General features: G+C 51.0%; 1 protein-coding gene across 1 annotated transcript in view; it reads left to right on the top strand.

Annotated features, from left to right (window-relative positions):
* The window catches only part of LOC138285878 (multidrug and toxin extrusion protein 1-like), a 679,999-nt gene that overhangs the window by 605,528 nt on the left and 58,119 nt on the right, over positions 1–16,352 (top strand). Inside the window, exon 15 of the mRNA XM_069226370.1 lies at positions 16,142–16,236. Coding sequence (XP_069082471.1) covers positions 16,142–16,236 — 95 coding nt within the window. The remainder of the gene's footprint in view (positions 1–16,141; positions 16,237–16,352) is intronic.

Here is a 16,352-nt window from a genome sequence, read left to right as displayed (position 1 = left end):
CTCAAAATGTGTCAAAAAACACTTTTTCCTCACATTTCGGTGATAGAAAGTTCTGCAATCTGAGAGGAGCCACAAATTTCCTTCCACCCAGCATTCCCCATGTCTCCCTATAAAAATGGTACCTCACTTGTGTGGGTCGGCCTAGTGTCTGCGACTGGAAATGTCCCAAAACACAACGTGGACACATCACATTTCCCAAGAAAAATGACCTGTTTTTTGCAAAGTGCCTAGCTGTAGATTTTGGCCTCTACCTCATCCGGCACCTAAGAAAACCTACGAAACCTGGCCATTTCTGAAAACTAGACACATAGAAGGACCCAGGATAGGGTAACTTGTAGCACTCTCACCAGGTTCTGTTTCCCAGAATCCTTTGCAGACCTCAAAATTTGGCAAAAACAAAACTTTTTCCTCACATTTCGGTGATAGAACGTTCTGCAATCTGAGAGGAGCCACAAATTTCCTTCACCCAGCATTCCCCCAAGTCTCCCTATGAAAATGGTACCTCACTTGTGTGGGTTGACCTAGTGCCCGCGACAGGAAATGCCCCAAAACACAACATGGACACATCAAACCGACCAGTTTTTTCCAAAGTGCCTAGCTGTGGATTTTGGCCTCTACCTCATCGAGCACCTAGGAAAACCTAGCAAACCTGGACATTTCTGAAAACTAGACACCTAGGGGAACCCAGGATGGGGTAACTTGTAGCGCTCTCTCCAGGTTCTGTTTCCCAGAATCCTTTGCAAACCTCGAAATTTGGCAAAACAACACCTTTTCCTCACATTTCGGTGCTGCAAAGTTCTGGAATCTGTGGGGAGCCACAAACGTCTTTCTACCCAGCATTCCTGCACATCTCCCAATAAAAATTGTACCTCACTAATGTGGGTAGGCCTCGTGCCTTCAATAGGAAATGCCCCAAAACTCTTCGTGGACACATCAAAATTATCAAATACAAAACTACGGGGGTCATTCCAACCTTGGCGGTAAAAGGCGCATACCGCTGTCAGAAGACCGCTAACATACCGCCGCGGTAAACCGCCACGTCATTCAGACCCACAACACGCAAACCGCCAAAATACAGGCACCCACAAAAGTCCGCCACACCAAAGGCCAGCGAGAAACTGGCGATAACCAAACCGACACCGTCACGCCAACAGAAATACGCCCACACTATCACGACACACGAATCCACGCGGCGGTCTTTCAACCGCGGTATTCCATTGGCGGTACACACCGCCGCATTCAAAATGCACACACACTTACAAAACACAGCCACATTGGACAATTCAAAATACACACACCTGATACACATACAAACACCACTCCCACACACCCAATACATTATAAAACACACACCTACATCACCCACAAACCTCCACTCCTAGAGAATCGGGACCACGCACAGAGAAATAGAGAACCGAGCACCCAGACGCGCATATTACCATCACCCAGCAATATTACCACGCACTTCACACAACACACCAATACACATCACCACACTTAGCACCACACAATCCACCCCACACATCACCCACACCACCCCATGGCACCGCAAAGACACCCCAGGTTTTCTGAGGATGAACTCAGGGTCATGGTGGAGGAAATTGTACGGGTAGAGCCACAGCTCTTCGGAACACAGGTGCAGCAGATGTCCATTGCCAGGAAGATGGAGCTATGGAGCAGAATAGTCGACAGGGTCAACGCTGTGGGACAGCACCCAAGAAATAGGGATGACATCAGGAAGCGGTGGAACGACCTACGGGGGAAGGTGCGTTCAACGGTATCCAGGCACAACATCGCGGTTCAGCGGACTGGCGGCGGACCCGCACCTCCTCCCCCAGATTTTACAACATGGGAGGAGCAGGTCTTGGCGATCCTGCATCCTGAGGGCCTCGCAGGAGTATCTGGAGGAATGGACTCTGGTAAGTCTCATCTTCACTACTTCATCCCCCCCACCCCACCAGCATGCCAACTCATACCCTCACCCCCATCACTCCTACTCCTTGCAAATGTCTCACCATCACAACTCACCCATCCCAACACCAAGCCCTGCATGCGACCACAAAGCATGGACACCCATCACCAAAGCATGCCCACTGCACATACCCATCCCCCCCCCCCCCAAACCACCGTCACAAAAGCCCCCACACAGGAATGCAAGCACAGGGGTACACGGGCACCCACCCATTGCACACCATGGCACACACAGATGCAATAATCATGGTTTTATACCCCTGCAGGACCCGAACGCCACGTCACCGCGCAGGAGGGTCCACAAATGTCCACTCCACCCCCAGAAGAGGCCCACAGTGATGACAGCAGCTCTGTCGACCTGGATCTAGATGACCAGCCCGGCCCATCGGGGACCTCGGGACAGTCGGTTCCCCTCAGATAGCCACAGGCCACAGCAGACCTTCCCCCCTCTGTGAACACCAGCACAGCACCCACCCAGCGGGCCCATACCTCTGTCCCCAGGACACGTCAAGCAGCGGTGTGTCCACCACTACAGGGCACCCAGGTTAACCCACCACCCCAACAACAACAGGGACCTGGGGGCAGTGGTAGTGGGCACACGGTCCAGGGGACAGAGGCCCAGGGAAACAGGGGAACTGGGAGGGCTGCTGTGCGACAGGGGGGGGACAGGCCCAGGGAACCCACTCTCCACGAGGCCCTCACCTCCATCATGGGAGCGTACCATCATTCCCAGGAGACGATGGCGACGGTACTGGCCAGGTTTCAGGAGACCCAGCGCCTGCAGGAGGACCAGTATTTGGGGTTCAGGGAGGAACTACGATCCATCAGTTCCACCCTGGGCACCATCGTTGGGGTTCTGAATCTGGTAGTCAGCACATTGCGGGACACTGTTGCACCACAAAGGGCCCCTGACACTAGCATGGACCAAGAACTGCCTACCACCTCTGCCGGCGCTAGTGGACAGGCGGCCCCGCCACAGGCCACCAGCACCCCACCCCCTGCAGAAGGAGAACCACCCCGCAAGCGGTCCATGAGATCCAGGAAGAAGACAGAGTAAGATGCCAAGACCCCCACCAGGAAAGGATACCTCCCTGATTGTCATCCCACTGTCCCACATTGTCACCCTGTCCATCCTTAAACTGCCCATGCTCCACTTTCCACAGACATTTGGACAATGCACCTGTGATACTAATAGTCTGGACTCTGCCATGGACATTCCTCCACCATCACCCCTCACCAATTTGCACCCACCCACCAATATAGAGCACTGTAATAAACACAGTTATTGCACAAAACAATCAGGAGTCTGGCTGTGATATTGAACATATGTATTAGACATTACCGTGCCAAAATGCTTATTCACATTGTGATGCCAACATACCAATGTCACACAGCTGTAGTCCATGGGGAAACAAAGCAGATGTCACACAGTGGGGCCCACGTCTCTGAAATCGGAAGGGAAAGTCACAACTCAGTTACCATACATTGGGTGAAAAGGACAGACAGTAGAGAGGTAGTAGTGTTAAAGTACATGTAGTATGCCGGTGTGTAATCTTACCTGTGTGTCATTGGAAATATTGCTGTATTATTGTGTTCCTGTTGTCTATGTCGTCTTCTTCGCCTTCCTCGTCTTCACTCTCCACAGACTCCACAGCTGCTACAACACCACCATTTGGACCATCCTCCTGCAGAAAAGGCACCTGTCGTCGCAAAGCCAGGTTGTGAAGCATACAGCAGGCCACGATGATCTGGCACACCTTCTTTGGTGAGTAGAATAGGGATCCACCTGTCATATGGAGGCAGCGGAACCTGGCCTTCAGGAGGCCGAAGGTCCGCTCGATCACCCTCCTAGTTCGCCCATGGCCCTCATTGTAGCGTTCCTCTGCCCTTGTCCTGGGATTCCTCACTGGGGTCAGTAGCCATGACAGGTTGGGGTAACCAGAGTCACCAATTAGCCACACACGGTGCCTCTGGGGTTGACCCATCACGTAAGGGATGCTGCTATTCCGCATGATGTACGCGTCATGCACTGAGCCAGGGAACTTGGCATTAACATGGGAGATGTACTGGTCTGCCAAACACACCATCTGCACATTCATAGAATGATAACTCTTCCTGTTTCTGTACACTTGTTCACTCCTGTGGGGGGGGACCAAAGCCACATGGGTCCCATCAATGGCACCTATGATGTTGGGGATATGTCCAAGTGCATAGAAATCACCCTTCACTGTAGGCAAGTCCCCCACCTCAGGGAAAACGATGTAGCTCCGCATGTGTTTCAGCAGGGCAGACAACACTCTGGACAACACCTTGGAAAACATAGGCTGGGACATCCCTGATGATATGGCCACTGTGGTCTGAAATGACCCACTTGCTAGGAAATGGAGCACTGACAGCACCTGCACTTGAGGGGGGATCCCTGTGGGTTGGCGGATAGCTGACATCAGGTCTGGCTCCAGCTGGGCACACAGTTCCTGAATAGTGGCACGGTCAAGCCTGTATGTCAGTATGACATGTCTCTCCTCCATTGTCGACAGGTCCACCAGTGGTCTGTACACCGGAGGATGCCTCCATCTCCTCGCATGTCCCAGTGGACGGTGCCTATGAAGGACAACAGCGAGCACAGAGTCAATCAACCCACAGGTGCATAACCACAGCTTGCACAGAACACGATTCTCAATGCATAGAATGGCTTGTATGAGTGTTGATGCAAGGCCTAGGTATGTATGACGCAGTAAAAAGTAAGCCATGTGGGCCCCTGAAAGGGCGGCTGCCTGACCTGTAAAGTGCGACAATGGGATGTGAGGTAAATGCGCTGGCGTTGCACACCGTGGCGGTAGGCGGTCGCAGACCGCGGCGCAATGCAGCATTGGTTAACATTGAACCCTATGGGTCTCAGGAGCCAATGACGATGTGTGCCGGCGGTCGTGGTACGCACCGCAGCGGACGTGACCGCCATTTTCTATCTGCTTAATCACTCGATACCTGATCTTCGACAGGAGAGGACCTACACTGCAAGTGTTGCTGTGACCTCGGTCTGGTAGAGACAATGGCTCATGCGGCTGGGGAAAGGGCCCCTGCCTTCACTGCGGAGGAGTTGGAGAAACTTGTGGATGGGGACCTCCCCCAGTACGCGCTACTCTATGGTCCTCCAGACAAACAGGTAAATACACTGGGAGCATGCTTTATGGGCTATGCCTGTGTTGAGTGGGGTGGATGAACGATGGGGGGGGAGGGGAGCGATTGAGGCATGCATCAAACGACGGTGAGAGCATGTGCCACATGGCAAGGGTAGGGATAGGGGGCCACTCACATTGAGGGTGCAGAAGGTGATGACTATTCTTCTCCCCCTGTACATTTCATATAGGTCAGCGCCCACCAGAAGATCGACATTTGGCGTGCCATCGCCAAGGACGTCCGGACCCTGGGGGTCCACCACAGACGGGGCACCCACTGCCGAAAGAGATGGGAGGACATCCGCCGCTGGAGCAGGAAGACGGCGGAGGCTCAGCTGGGGATGGCCTCCCAACGTGGGAGGGGTGCCAGTCGGACTTTGACCCCCCTGATGTCCCGGATCCTGGCGGTGGCCTACCCCGATTTGGATGGGCGTGTGAGGACATCACAGCAGATACAAGGGGGTGAGTACACTCTCATTCTGGTGACTTTGCGCGCAGTGGAGGTGTCTGGGTGGGGGAGGTGGGCTGTGGGTATCCCTAGGCCAGGGCGATTTCTGTAGGCTAGACCCCTCCGTAAGGCATGGCCCTGTGCCCCCGCCCCCCACCTCTGTAGGGTGGCAAGTACAGCTAATCATGGCCCTGTGTCATCTATGTGTGCAGATGTCGTCCATAGGCTTGTAGGCCATGTCCCACGGATTGAGTAGTCGTCCCCAAGTGCGCAGCGTAGTGCAGGGGGCTTCTGTGTCTGTCCTGTCCTGTCCGCAAACGGTGTCGCCAATGCATGCACTCAACATGTCTTTATTCTCCTCCCCCCCCCCTTTTTTTGTGGTCTTCCTGTTCATGTGTGCATTAGCATCATCAGGCGGAGGAGAAGTGGCATCGGAGCACGAGGGAGCTGCATCCCACAGGGCCATGGAGGGCCACGCAACGGACTCCGAATTCACCAGTGGGACGGAGGGTGAGGTGAGCTCCACAGTGGGGACTCGGGCAGACATCAGTGACACCGACTCGTCCTCTGAAGGGAGCTCCCTTGTGGCGGCAACATCTGTGCCGCCCGCAACAACAGGTACAGCCGCCACCCACCGCACCAGCACCGCCCTCCCAGCAGCCCCTCAGCGTTTGGCCCGTGCCCGCTCACCCAGGAAGGTGGGCATCTCCTTCGCCCCAGGCACCTCAGGCCCTGCCCCAGTCACCCCTGCTGCCCTCAGTGAGGAGGTCATTGACCTCCTGAGGACGCTCACTGTTGGGCAGTCTACCATTTTGAATGCCATCCAGGGTGTAGAAAGGGAGGTGCACCAGAGTAATGCATACCTGGAGGGCATTCATTCTGGTCAGGCTGCCCTTCAGCGATCATTCCAGACGCTGGCCTCGGCACAGATGGCAGCCATTGTCCCTGTCTCTAGCCTCCCCCCTCCAACTTCCTCCACCCATACCCTATCACCTGTACCTCTGCCTATCCCAGACACACCATCAGACCAGCCTGCACACACCTCAACACCCAAGGGAAGCTCAGCCAGACATAAGCACCACACATCACACAGGCATTCACACAAGCAACATCCACATACAGACATACCAACACCCACTGCCTCCACTGTGTCACTCTCCTCCTCGTCTCCCTCCTCCCTCCCTGTCACGTCTCCAATCACACCTGCATGCACAACCTCTTCAGCCACTACGTCCCTCACCAGCACACACACCAGAACCCCCCGCACACGTGCAGTCACCACCCCCACTGCCATTTACACGTCCCCTGTGTCCTCTCCCAGTGTGTCTGTGACCCCCTCTTCCAAGATACACAAACGCAGGCAGCCACCCACCCAACAGCCATCCACCTCACGACAGCCTCCAGCCCAAGCACCTGCACCCAAAGCCACCAGACTTACAACTCCTACAACCACAACCTCTTCCTCCACTCCCATTCCCACTACACCTACCCGTCCCACTGCTCCTAAAAAGCTTTTCCTGTCTAAACTCAACCTCTTTCCACCAACTCCCCCACCCCGCCCATGTCATAGGACTACAGTCAGCACCTCAGCCACGACAAAACCGGCCCCTGTCATCACAGTCTGCCATGGACTGTGGAGTGCCCCACCCTCCAGGGCAGCCAGTTTGGTGCGAAGCCAAGGCACGGGCAGCCCACCCCCGGAGAAACATCCAAAGATAGGCAGTGGCCGGCGCGAGAGGGTGAAAACACCAGGGACTAAAACCCCTACCAGGACTCCGGCAGGAAGTGTAGAGACAGCTGGCACACCGCCCAAGGTGGGGAAGGGCCACAGGCGATCAGGGAAGGCTGGGAAGGGCAGCACGCCCGACAACACCGCCATCAGCCCAGCTGGCCAGGAGGGCCCCGCCAGCCCCATCCCAGGTGGGCAGGAGGCCACCATCAGCCCCGGCACAGCTGCCCAGGAGGGCCCTGCCAGCCACAGGACAGATGGGCAGGAGGGCCCCGCCAGCCACAGGACAGGTGGCAAATGACCTCCCCGCCATGGCCGGAACCGCTGAACTGGGCCCTTCATCTCAAGCACCGCTGAACTGGGCACCGCCGTCTCAACCACCGCTGAACTGGGCACCGCCGTTTCAAGCACCGCTGAACTGGGCCCTTCGTCTCAAGCACCGCTGAACTGGGCACCGCCGTCTCAAGCACCGCTGAACTGGGCACCGCCGTCTCAAGCACCGCTGAACTGGGCACCGCCGTCTCAAGCACCGCTGAACTGGGCACCGCCGTCTCAAGCACCGCTGAACTGGGCACCGCCGTCTTAAGCACCGCTGAACTGGGCCCTTCGTCTCAAGCACCGCTGAACTGGGCACCGCCGTCTCAAGCACCGCTGAACTGGGCCCCGCTGTCTCAAGCACCGCTGAACTGGGCCCTTCATCTCAAGAACCGCTGAACTGGGCACCGCCGTCTCAAGCACCGCTGAACTGGGCCCTTCATCTCCAGCACCGCTGAACTGGGCCCTTCATCTCAAGCACCGCTGAACTGGGCACCACCGTCTCAAGCACTGCTGAAGTGGGCCCTTCATCTCAAGCACCACTGAACTGGGCCCTTTATCTCAAGCACCGCTGAACTGGGCCCTTCATCTCAAGCACCGCTGAACTGGTCACCGGCGTCTCAAGCACCGCTGCACTGGGCACCGCCGTCTCAAGCACCGATGAACTGGGCCCTTCATCTCAAGCACCACTGAACTGGGCACCGCCATCTCAAGCAGCGCTGCACTGGCCACTCCATCGCAGGCACCGCTGGCCCATGAGCGGCAGGGGCTGGCCCGCATCTGTGTCGGGCAGGGCTGCACGAGGCACTCTGGGCACCAGGCCCCCTCCAGAACCAGTGGATACTGTTATCCACTTGTGAGACTGTGGCTTTTCACTCCCCAGGATGGAACAGTGGGCAGCCCACCCACTGTCTGGACTTGTGAGAACTCCCCAGGATTGAACAGTGGGCAGCTCACCCACTGTCTGGACTTGTGAGACTGTGGCTTTGCACTCCCCAGGATTGAACAGTGGCCATGGAGGCCCCTCGTGGATCTGGCGTTGTGCACTCATCTGGCTGAGGTGCCCCCCTTCCCTCTCCCCTGAGGTGCCTGTAGTTTTGCTATCTGATGCCCCTGCAGTGCTCTCTCCGTTGGAGTCAGGTATCCTGTGTGGGCTTTTCCCATGTGATTTGGGCCCAGTGGTCCACGAACAATGCCTGCTACTATGCTCGGACTTGTACATTTCTGTATATGAGAGTTTTTGATGTGTATATATATTTATTTGGCATTATTGCAATATATTCCAATGTTTAGAATCATTTCCTTTTGTATTTGCATTCTTACGGGGGTTTTGGGTGGTGTAACTCTGATGTGTTGCTATGCATTGATGTGTGTGTTGTAGTGGGTGAGGGTGAGGGTGGGTGTGTCGCGTATGTGTGTACCTGTAATATTTTCCCCTCCACCCTCCCCTGTGTCGTAGGTGCAGTACTCACCGTTGTCTTCTGCACCGGCGTTCGTGCTCCTGGTAGAGGAGCAGGAAGACTATCGCTGGGAGTATGTGGAGTTCGGGTTCCATGCTGTCCTGATTCCTCGTGGGGTGTATGGCGGTGAGCGTTTTCCCCTCGAAATGGCTGTTTCCGCCGTGTTTTTATCGGCGGGGCTACCGCCCCGGAAAAGGTGGCGGATTGGTAGGTCGTGATACTGTGGGCGGTACATTGTCTCCCGCCTGTCTGTTGGCGGGGACCGCCGCGCTGTTTGTTTGTACCGCCGTGGTGGGCGGTGTGTTAATGTGGCGGTCTCTGTTGGCGGTTTCCGCCAGGGTCGGAATTCCATTTTTTTTCCCGCCAGCCTGATGGCGGTTTTGCCGCCGCTTTAACACCGACCGCCAGGGTTGGAATGACCACCTACGTGTTTTTGCTGGAGGGTGGGTTATTTGTGGTGGCACCTGCGTTTTTGGTCCTGGGCTCAGCAGCCATCTAGGGAAACCTACCAAACCCAAACATTTCTGAAAACTGGACACCCAAGGAAGTCCAGGGAGGTGTGACTTGCATGGATCTCCCAGTGTTTTCTTACCCAGAATCCTCAGCAAACCTCAAATTTAGCTAAAGAATCACATGTTTCCCACATTTCTGTGTGGAATCACCACACTGGCACAAATTTCCTACCACCCTTTGTTACCCTCAGTATCCCAGTAAAAATGATACCTCACTTGTGTAGGTGGGCCAAGTACCTGTGACAGAGAAGAGCCAAATACATGTCGAAAATTAGGGGGAACCAAAGCGGGTCCAAAAGGGCAATTTGAAAAAAACTTTTTAGGCTGACAAGTGGGGCAGAATTGTTATTGCCACAGATGTGACAATGCTGGGTGGTAGGGATTTTGTGGATTCCTGCAAATTCTAGAAGGTTTCATCACAAAAATGTGGGGAAAATGTGTGATTTCAAGCAAAGTTGGAGGTTTGCAGGGCATTGTGGGGAAGAAAATGGTGCGGGGTGCATGTGAAGCAGCACACCACCATGGACTCACCCATATGTTTAGTTTTCAGATGTGTCTAGGTCTCGTAGATTTTTGTTCATGGTAGCAGCTCAAAGTCCAAAAAGTACAGCCCTCACCATTCTAAGTTAGACAAGCACTCATGGCCCAAATGTAAAACCAAAACCCAAAATAATCAAATGTCCCCTTGCTTGCCGTTGGATAAGATGTTTTAGTGTGCCTGGAGAGAGCTGAAAGACTGTTACCCCCTTCAGTTGGGGTAGGGGAATAACCATGCCCATACTGGTTGGTAGCCTCCACCCCACTATTTTTGTATTTATTTATTTGGCATCTAGTAGGCTTTCTGTCCCCTCACCCTCGCTGGAGAGTGGATCAGGGGTAATTGCTTCATCTGCCCACCGGTAGGGAGTACAGCTTTGTCCCCATTTATTTGGTTTTTTTTAAAATAAAATCTTCCCTGGTCTCTGGTGGGCTTACTGACCCCCTTGGGGAGGTAGATATGGCCAACAGTAATGCCCCCCTAAAACAAAACACACATACACACACCAATCCCTGCTGCCTAAGTGGTTTGGGGGCAGACCGGCCTGATAGAAATAGGCCGATCTGCCCCCAAGGGGGAGCAGAAATGGCCTAAAATACATTTGCCCCCCAGGGTTAGCAACCCATGCCTATAGGATCCCTCACCATCTGTAAAAAAGAAAAAAAAGAAATGAAAACTCCCTGGTGTCTAGTAGTTTCTGCCCTCCTTGGGAGCAGATCCACCTAATTAAAATTAGGCCCCAGGGGGTTAGAAATGGCCTAAAATCAATTTGCCCCCCAGGGGAGTGACCCTTGCCTAAGGGGTCGCTCCCCTTGCTTAAAAAACTGACATAAAAATATTCCTTGGTGTCTAGTGGTTTCTGCCCCCTTCGGGCAGATTGGCCTAAGAAAAATAGGCTTATCTGCCTCCAAGGTGGGCAGAAATGGCCTAAAATAAAATTGCCCCCAGGGGAGTGCCCCTTGCCTAAGGGGTTGCTCCACGTCTGTGAAAAAATAAAAAATCCCTGGTGCCTAGTGGTTTCTGCCCCCCCTTTGGGGCAGATCGGCCTAATTAAAATAGGCCAATCTGCCCCCCAGGGGAGAGACCCTTGTGTAAGGGGTTGCTCCCCTTACATGAAACTGACTGAAAAAATAAAATCCCTGGTGTCTAAGATTGGCCTAAAAAAATAGCCCGATCTGCCCCCAAGGGGCAAAAAAAAAGTAAACAATTCCTGGCATCTAGAGGTTTCTGTCCTCCCGCTGGGGGCAGAAAAGGCCTTTAAAAAAATTGCCCCCATGAGGAGTAGCCCTTGCTAAAGGGACGCTCCCCTTATGCATAAATATATATTTTTTTAAAACTCCCTGACTACACGATCGGGCTGCAGAAATGCTCAGAGAGACATCAAAGAAAATGAAAGGCCTTTCCGTTCCTTTGATGTATCTTCCGCCCCAGCCCGTGATTGGAAGAGAAATACTTTTGAATTTCTCTTCCGATCCGCACCAGAAGCTGAGCTTCCAGCGTGGTGGAAGGTGACCTCTGTTGAGGTCAGCACGAGATTGCGCACTGACATCATCAGACATCACTGGTGGGGGGGGTGGGTGGGTGTGGAAGGGGAAGCGATGGGTGGGAGGAACCATGGCCGAGGACAAGACCACCTCGTACCGGGCAACCAGGGGGGTAAGGAAAACAGGCTGCATTTAATAAAAAATGATTGCTTCATTTAAAAGGAATCACAGCCATGGTGTTCTGCTGACCCGAGCATGCCACCATCCCTCTCATGGCTGCGAATCCAGTGGGTCACAAATTGCTACTTACCTCATGAATATTCATGAGGTGGGATGAAATGCAATCCTCTATGAGTCAGAAATTTGCAAAACAACCTATTAGTACATGCAAACAGCCACATTGGTCGCAAAAATACTGGTCACAAATTGCAACCGATATTTTGTGACTAGTACGTACAATTAGCCCTAAGACACTCGCACTGAGCGTCTTGGAGCTTCAAGAATCAACAGGGCTTAATTTAAGCCACTTTTGATGCCTTCTCTACTCTCTCAGGTGAAGACCTTTGGATAAATTCTGTGTCATGCAGCAAGTCAGGATCCGGCCTTGAACCTTGGCCCATGAGAACATTCAAAGACATCCTCCTACTCACATTTGCATCTTCTGTGTAAAGACTCAGTATCAATAACTCTCAAAATAAGAGCTGTCTTTGGGATCTCAGAACATTCTACATTACCTCCTGCTGAAAAAATAAGGAATAGATGCACCTGTCCCAGTGGATTAAGGGCACATTAGTGGTGAAAAGAATTGAAAAAGGAGCAACGCCAACTCTTCTAACCCATGATACATTCTGGCATAATCATAGATTGTCATACTGGCTGCAGACAGAGTCAGTTCACTGAGTCTTCCTGGATTACCATATCGAATAATCTCAGTTCTTTTGTAAGCAGAAAAAGCATGGTTGTTCCCCTTCTCCTAGACCTCTCAGCAACAACGTGCTACAACTTATTTGCATTAAAAGGCTAGATCCTCTGTCCATCAAAGATTATCATTCTTCTGTGGAAGGTCACAAGCAGCCCTCCGCTCCCCCGCTAGTCCATCCTTCTGATAAATATAAATTCAGGAACTCTGCAGGCATCCACAATAGCTACATTCCTCTTTAGCTTTAACAGGACAGGAGTTATCAACTTGTATGACCACATCAGCCACAACTATATCAATAACATTCAAATCTTCATAAACCTTTTGGAACTTGAAGATTTCTACCAGTGCTGGCAAGGATCATACGTGCTAGCATTTGAAAAATGGTTGACCAGGAAGCACCTTAAACCTCACCCAAATGGAGATCCTTACTTATGAGATCTGAACGCATTACAAACCACTTTTCTGCAGTCATTACTGTGAAGTGAGGAGTCACACTCAAATCTAACCTCTCATGATACTGCAGTTAATTGCCTTCCCTCATTGCCATGTCAGCCAATGAGGGAAGGCAACAGTCCCAGCCTCGTCACAGAGTGGGATGGAGTCAGTGAGACTGCTGACCCCACCCCACTCTGTGACGGAGTGTCACTGATTGACACTCGCCCTGGGTGCTTCAGGGCTTAAACCTGAAGCGCCCAGGGCGATTGTCAATGGGTGATGCTTTCCGCGTCACCCAGGGGAGGGCCTCTAGGCACCTTTGCTGAGCCAAGGAGGTTACACCCATAGGAGCAAGTGACCTCCTCAGCCCAGCAAAGTTCAGTTCAGGCAGCCAGGAGTCTGCGCAAATAGCGCATGTCTCACTCCTGGCTGTCTGAGCTGAAAATGAAGAGTGTTTGTCAGGCTGACCTTTGTTCAGCCTGACAGACACTCTTCATGAGGGGCAAAAGGTGGGGGGGGTGTGGCCCCTCCTCCCTAAAGGACGGGCCGCGTCTGAGACACTCGCATCCAACCAGCAAACTCCTCCAGCTAGAGAACCAGAATACAAGGCATCTATCAAATACTCAGCCTACTTGGCCAGATCTGCCTTACTTGCCACAAACACTGTCATACCTTAGTTACTCAAGGCTACAAATAGCAGCCCGTAGCCAAAGCAAGTGCCTACTGCCTCGCAGTTTGGTATTAGACAATCATAACTTAGGGCCTGATTTATATTTCAGAAGATGGCCCGTTTTTCTGCCAGAGCGACTGAGAAGATTATTCTATTTCTCTGTTGGAGTTGCTGTCTCCCAAATTTTGAAATGTCTACTTGCCCAACAAACATTAACAGAAACTGATGTCATGACAGTTCCTCCCAATGTATTCTAAATCTGTTGTCCTGCTCAGTTAACATAATAGAGCTATATGTCAAGCGCACAATTTTGTTTTTCCAAAAGAAAATCTCAAGGCGAGATTTTCTTTTTGAAAAAAACCCCAACAAAACGATGCCCCTCCTCGCCATGAGAGTTTCCTCCCATGGTGAGGGAGGCATTGAGCACTGTTTAGTGCCCCTTACCGCCAGGTTTTTCCTAGCAGTGATGGTTATTGAAAAATGACTACATATCAACCCATTTAAATTAGGTGGGATACATAAAGCCAAACCTCCAATGGCCCTTACTTTGTTGGGCCGTCAGGGGAGTTTGATCACTGTGGAGACAGTGTAGTCTACACCATTGTCAAACTATGGTCTGCCCAAATTTAAATCAGGCGGGCACACCATTATGTTGGCGAGTAGAGAACTCCATCACCGTTGCATTGGAGTTCCCTTGGAGTTCTCTTTCCATCAACATAAATCGAGCCCTTAGCCTAACATGAACATGTGTCGCGAACCTGCCAAGGAGGGCTTCAACAGAATTGAAACTCTGTACACACTCAAACCAATTTTTATATGTTTCAAAGTACTCTCAAAATATTGCATGGACTCCCAGACTTAACCACTAGCAGGTATGGGGTTTAAGCTATCTTACTTCAAAACTGTGGTAGATGTTGATCCAAACTACTGCTTATCAGCACTAGGAAGAAGGGATCTTGTACAAAGATTCAAAATAAAAAAAAAAAAATTGCAGGTAATAATGATTCGCAATTTGAGATTTATTTGGAATGTACTAAAATTGATTCAGTAAAAGTGGTCACAATTTGCACACCAACCTCTACTGAACACATTGTTTTTTGCAATCTGACCTATGAACCAATAGGTCGGTTCACAAAAAATTGCATTGGCTTGCAATTATACCTAACTCATCAATACTCATTAGGTAGGTCGCAAATTGCAACGCACTACAATTGGCCACATTCACAGGGATGTGGCCTGCTAGTGTCAGCAGATCACTATGTCTGTGACCCCTTTTAAACCCATCTTTTTTTAAATGCAGCTCTTTTTCCTAAAAGAAAAAAAAATGGTAAAAAAAATGAAAACTACACACATTTATTTAGGAGAAGGACCATTGCGTCTGGCTGTCTACATTCACAAAGGCAAACCAGTCCCCAAGGACTTACCAATTCATTAGAGTTGGTACTAAAATATCAATGTTTTGCAGATTTCAGTCGCAAAACACTAATACATACCATAAGGCTGAGAAAAAGGTTGGAGCACACATAGAATCAGTTACAAAAGTAATCATGAAGTATATGATTAGACATATGGCTCGGTACATGAATTTCAATTTATTAATTCTTTATCGCAGGTTGTCACACATGTGTAGTCATTTTGAAGAACTCTAAAAATCTTTGCACAATGTAGAAGCTCACTCAACTATGATTTCACATCAGTCCCTTCTCCACAGCAGGCCAAAGCTTCGATCTATAGTTTGGTCACTCCCTAATTCCCTGTATCAACCACACCTTTGTATCACTGCACAGCTGAATTTGTGTACCTGACACCTTCTCCACATTGCATTGTACACCTGGAACACAAGTCATCCAATTTGACCTACCTACAAACATAATCTGACTTAATGCCATAAGCCACAAATAAGGTCATGGGAGAAATGTTTGTAAACAGCCTAACGCTGGCAATCACTGGGAGTGGTATTCCAACCCTTTGTTTTTTGTCCAGTATGCTACATCACATTAGACACAGCCATTTGCAAATCAGCCTTGGCCCTGCTCTAAGAGGAACAGTCCACCTTGACCTGCCAAGCAAGGTCCTTTCTGACCCGCAACACAAGTAACTGGGTTCGTCCTAGTTTGGCCTCTTAATCCAGGTGCAGCTTAGTTCCAGTGGCACAGTGAGAAGGAGACCCACGTCTGGGCATACCCTTGAACACTTTGGGAGTTATGTCAAAAGCTCAAATTTTTTAATAGTACTGCCAGAGAAGAACTTTGGGGTTTGGAACCCAATTACTACTTTAGTCAGAATTCTCATTTCGGGTAGAAATTCACATACACTAGATACAAGACATAAATCAGATGAGTTGCCTTTGCTACCCAAATCTGAATCACACCCTATCTCATGTATTGAAATTATTACATAATTGAATTTCATTAAAATATATTGGGCTCAGTGAAAATCCCACGTAACTATGTTTCTCCTTGTCTCCGTTTCTTATTACAGGCCTGTGGACTGGTATCTTGATTTGCTCCGTGCTGCAAGTTTTGGTCTTTCTGTTTTTCATTTCAAAGATGAATTGGAACACAGTGTCGGAAGAGGTAATTTATGCTTCAATCTGGGGTCAGAGTGGGAAAGAAAATAGGCCCAGGTACCTAAATAAAAAGTGACCATCCTTTGTGAATTAGATAGATAAAATAGTGTTCCATTTCAAACT

This window comes from Pleurodeles waltl, chromosome 3_1, assembly GCF_031143425.1.
Source record: "Pleurodeles waltl isolate 20211129_DDA chromosome 3_1, aPleWal1.hap1.20221129, whole genome shotgun sequence".
NCBI lineage: Eukaryota > Metazoa > Chordata > Amphibia > Caudata > Salamandridae > Pleurodeles > Pleurodeles waltl.
Note: the sequence above shows the minus strand (reverse complement) of the source record. Positions and strands in the feature narration are given on the sequence as shown.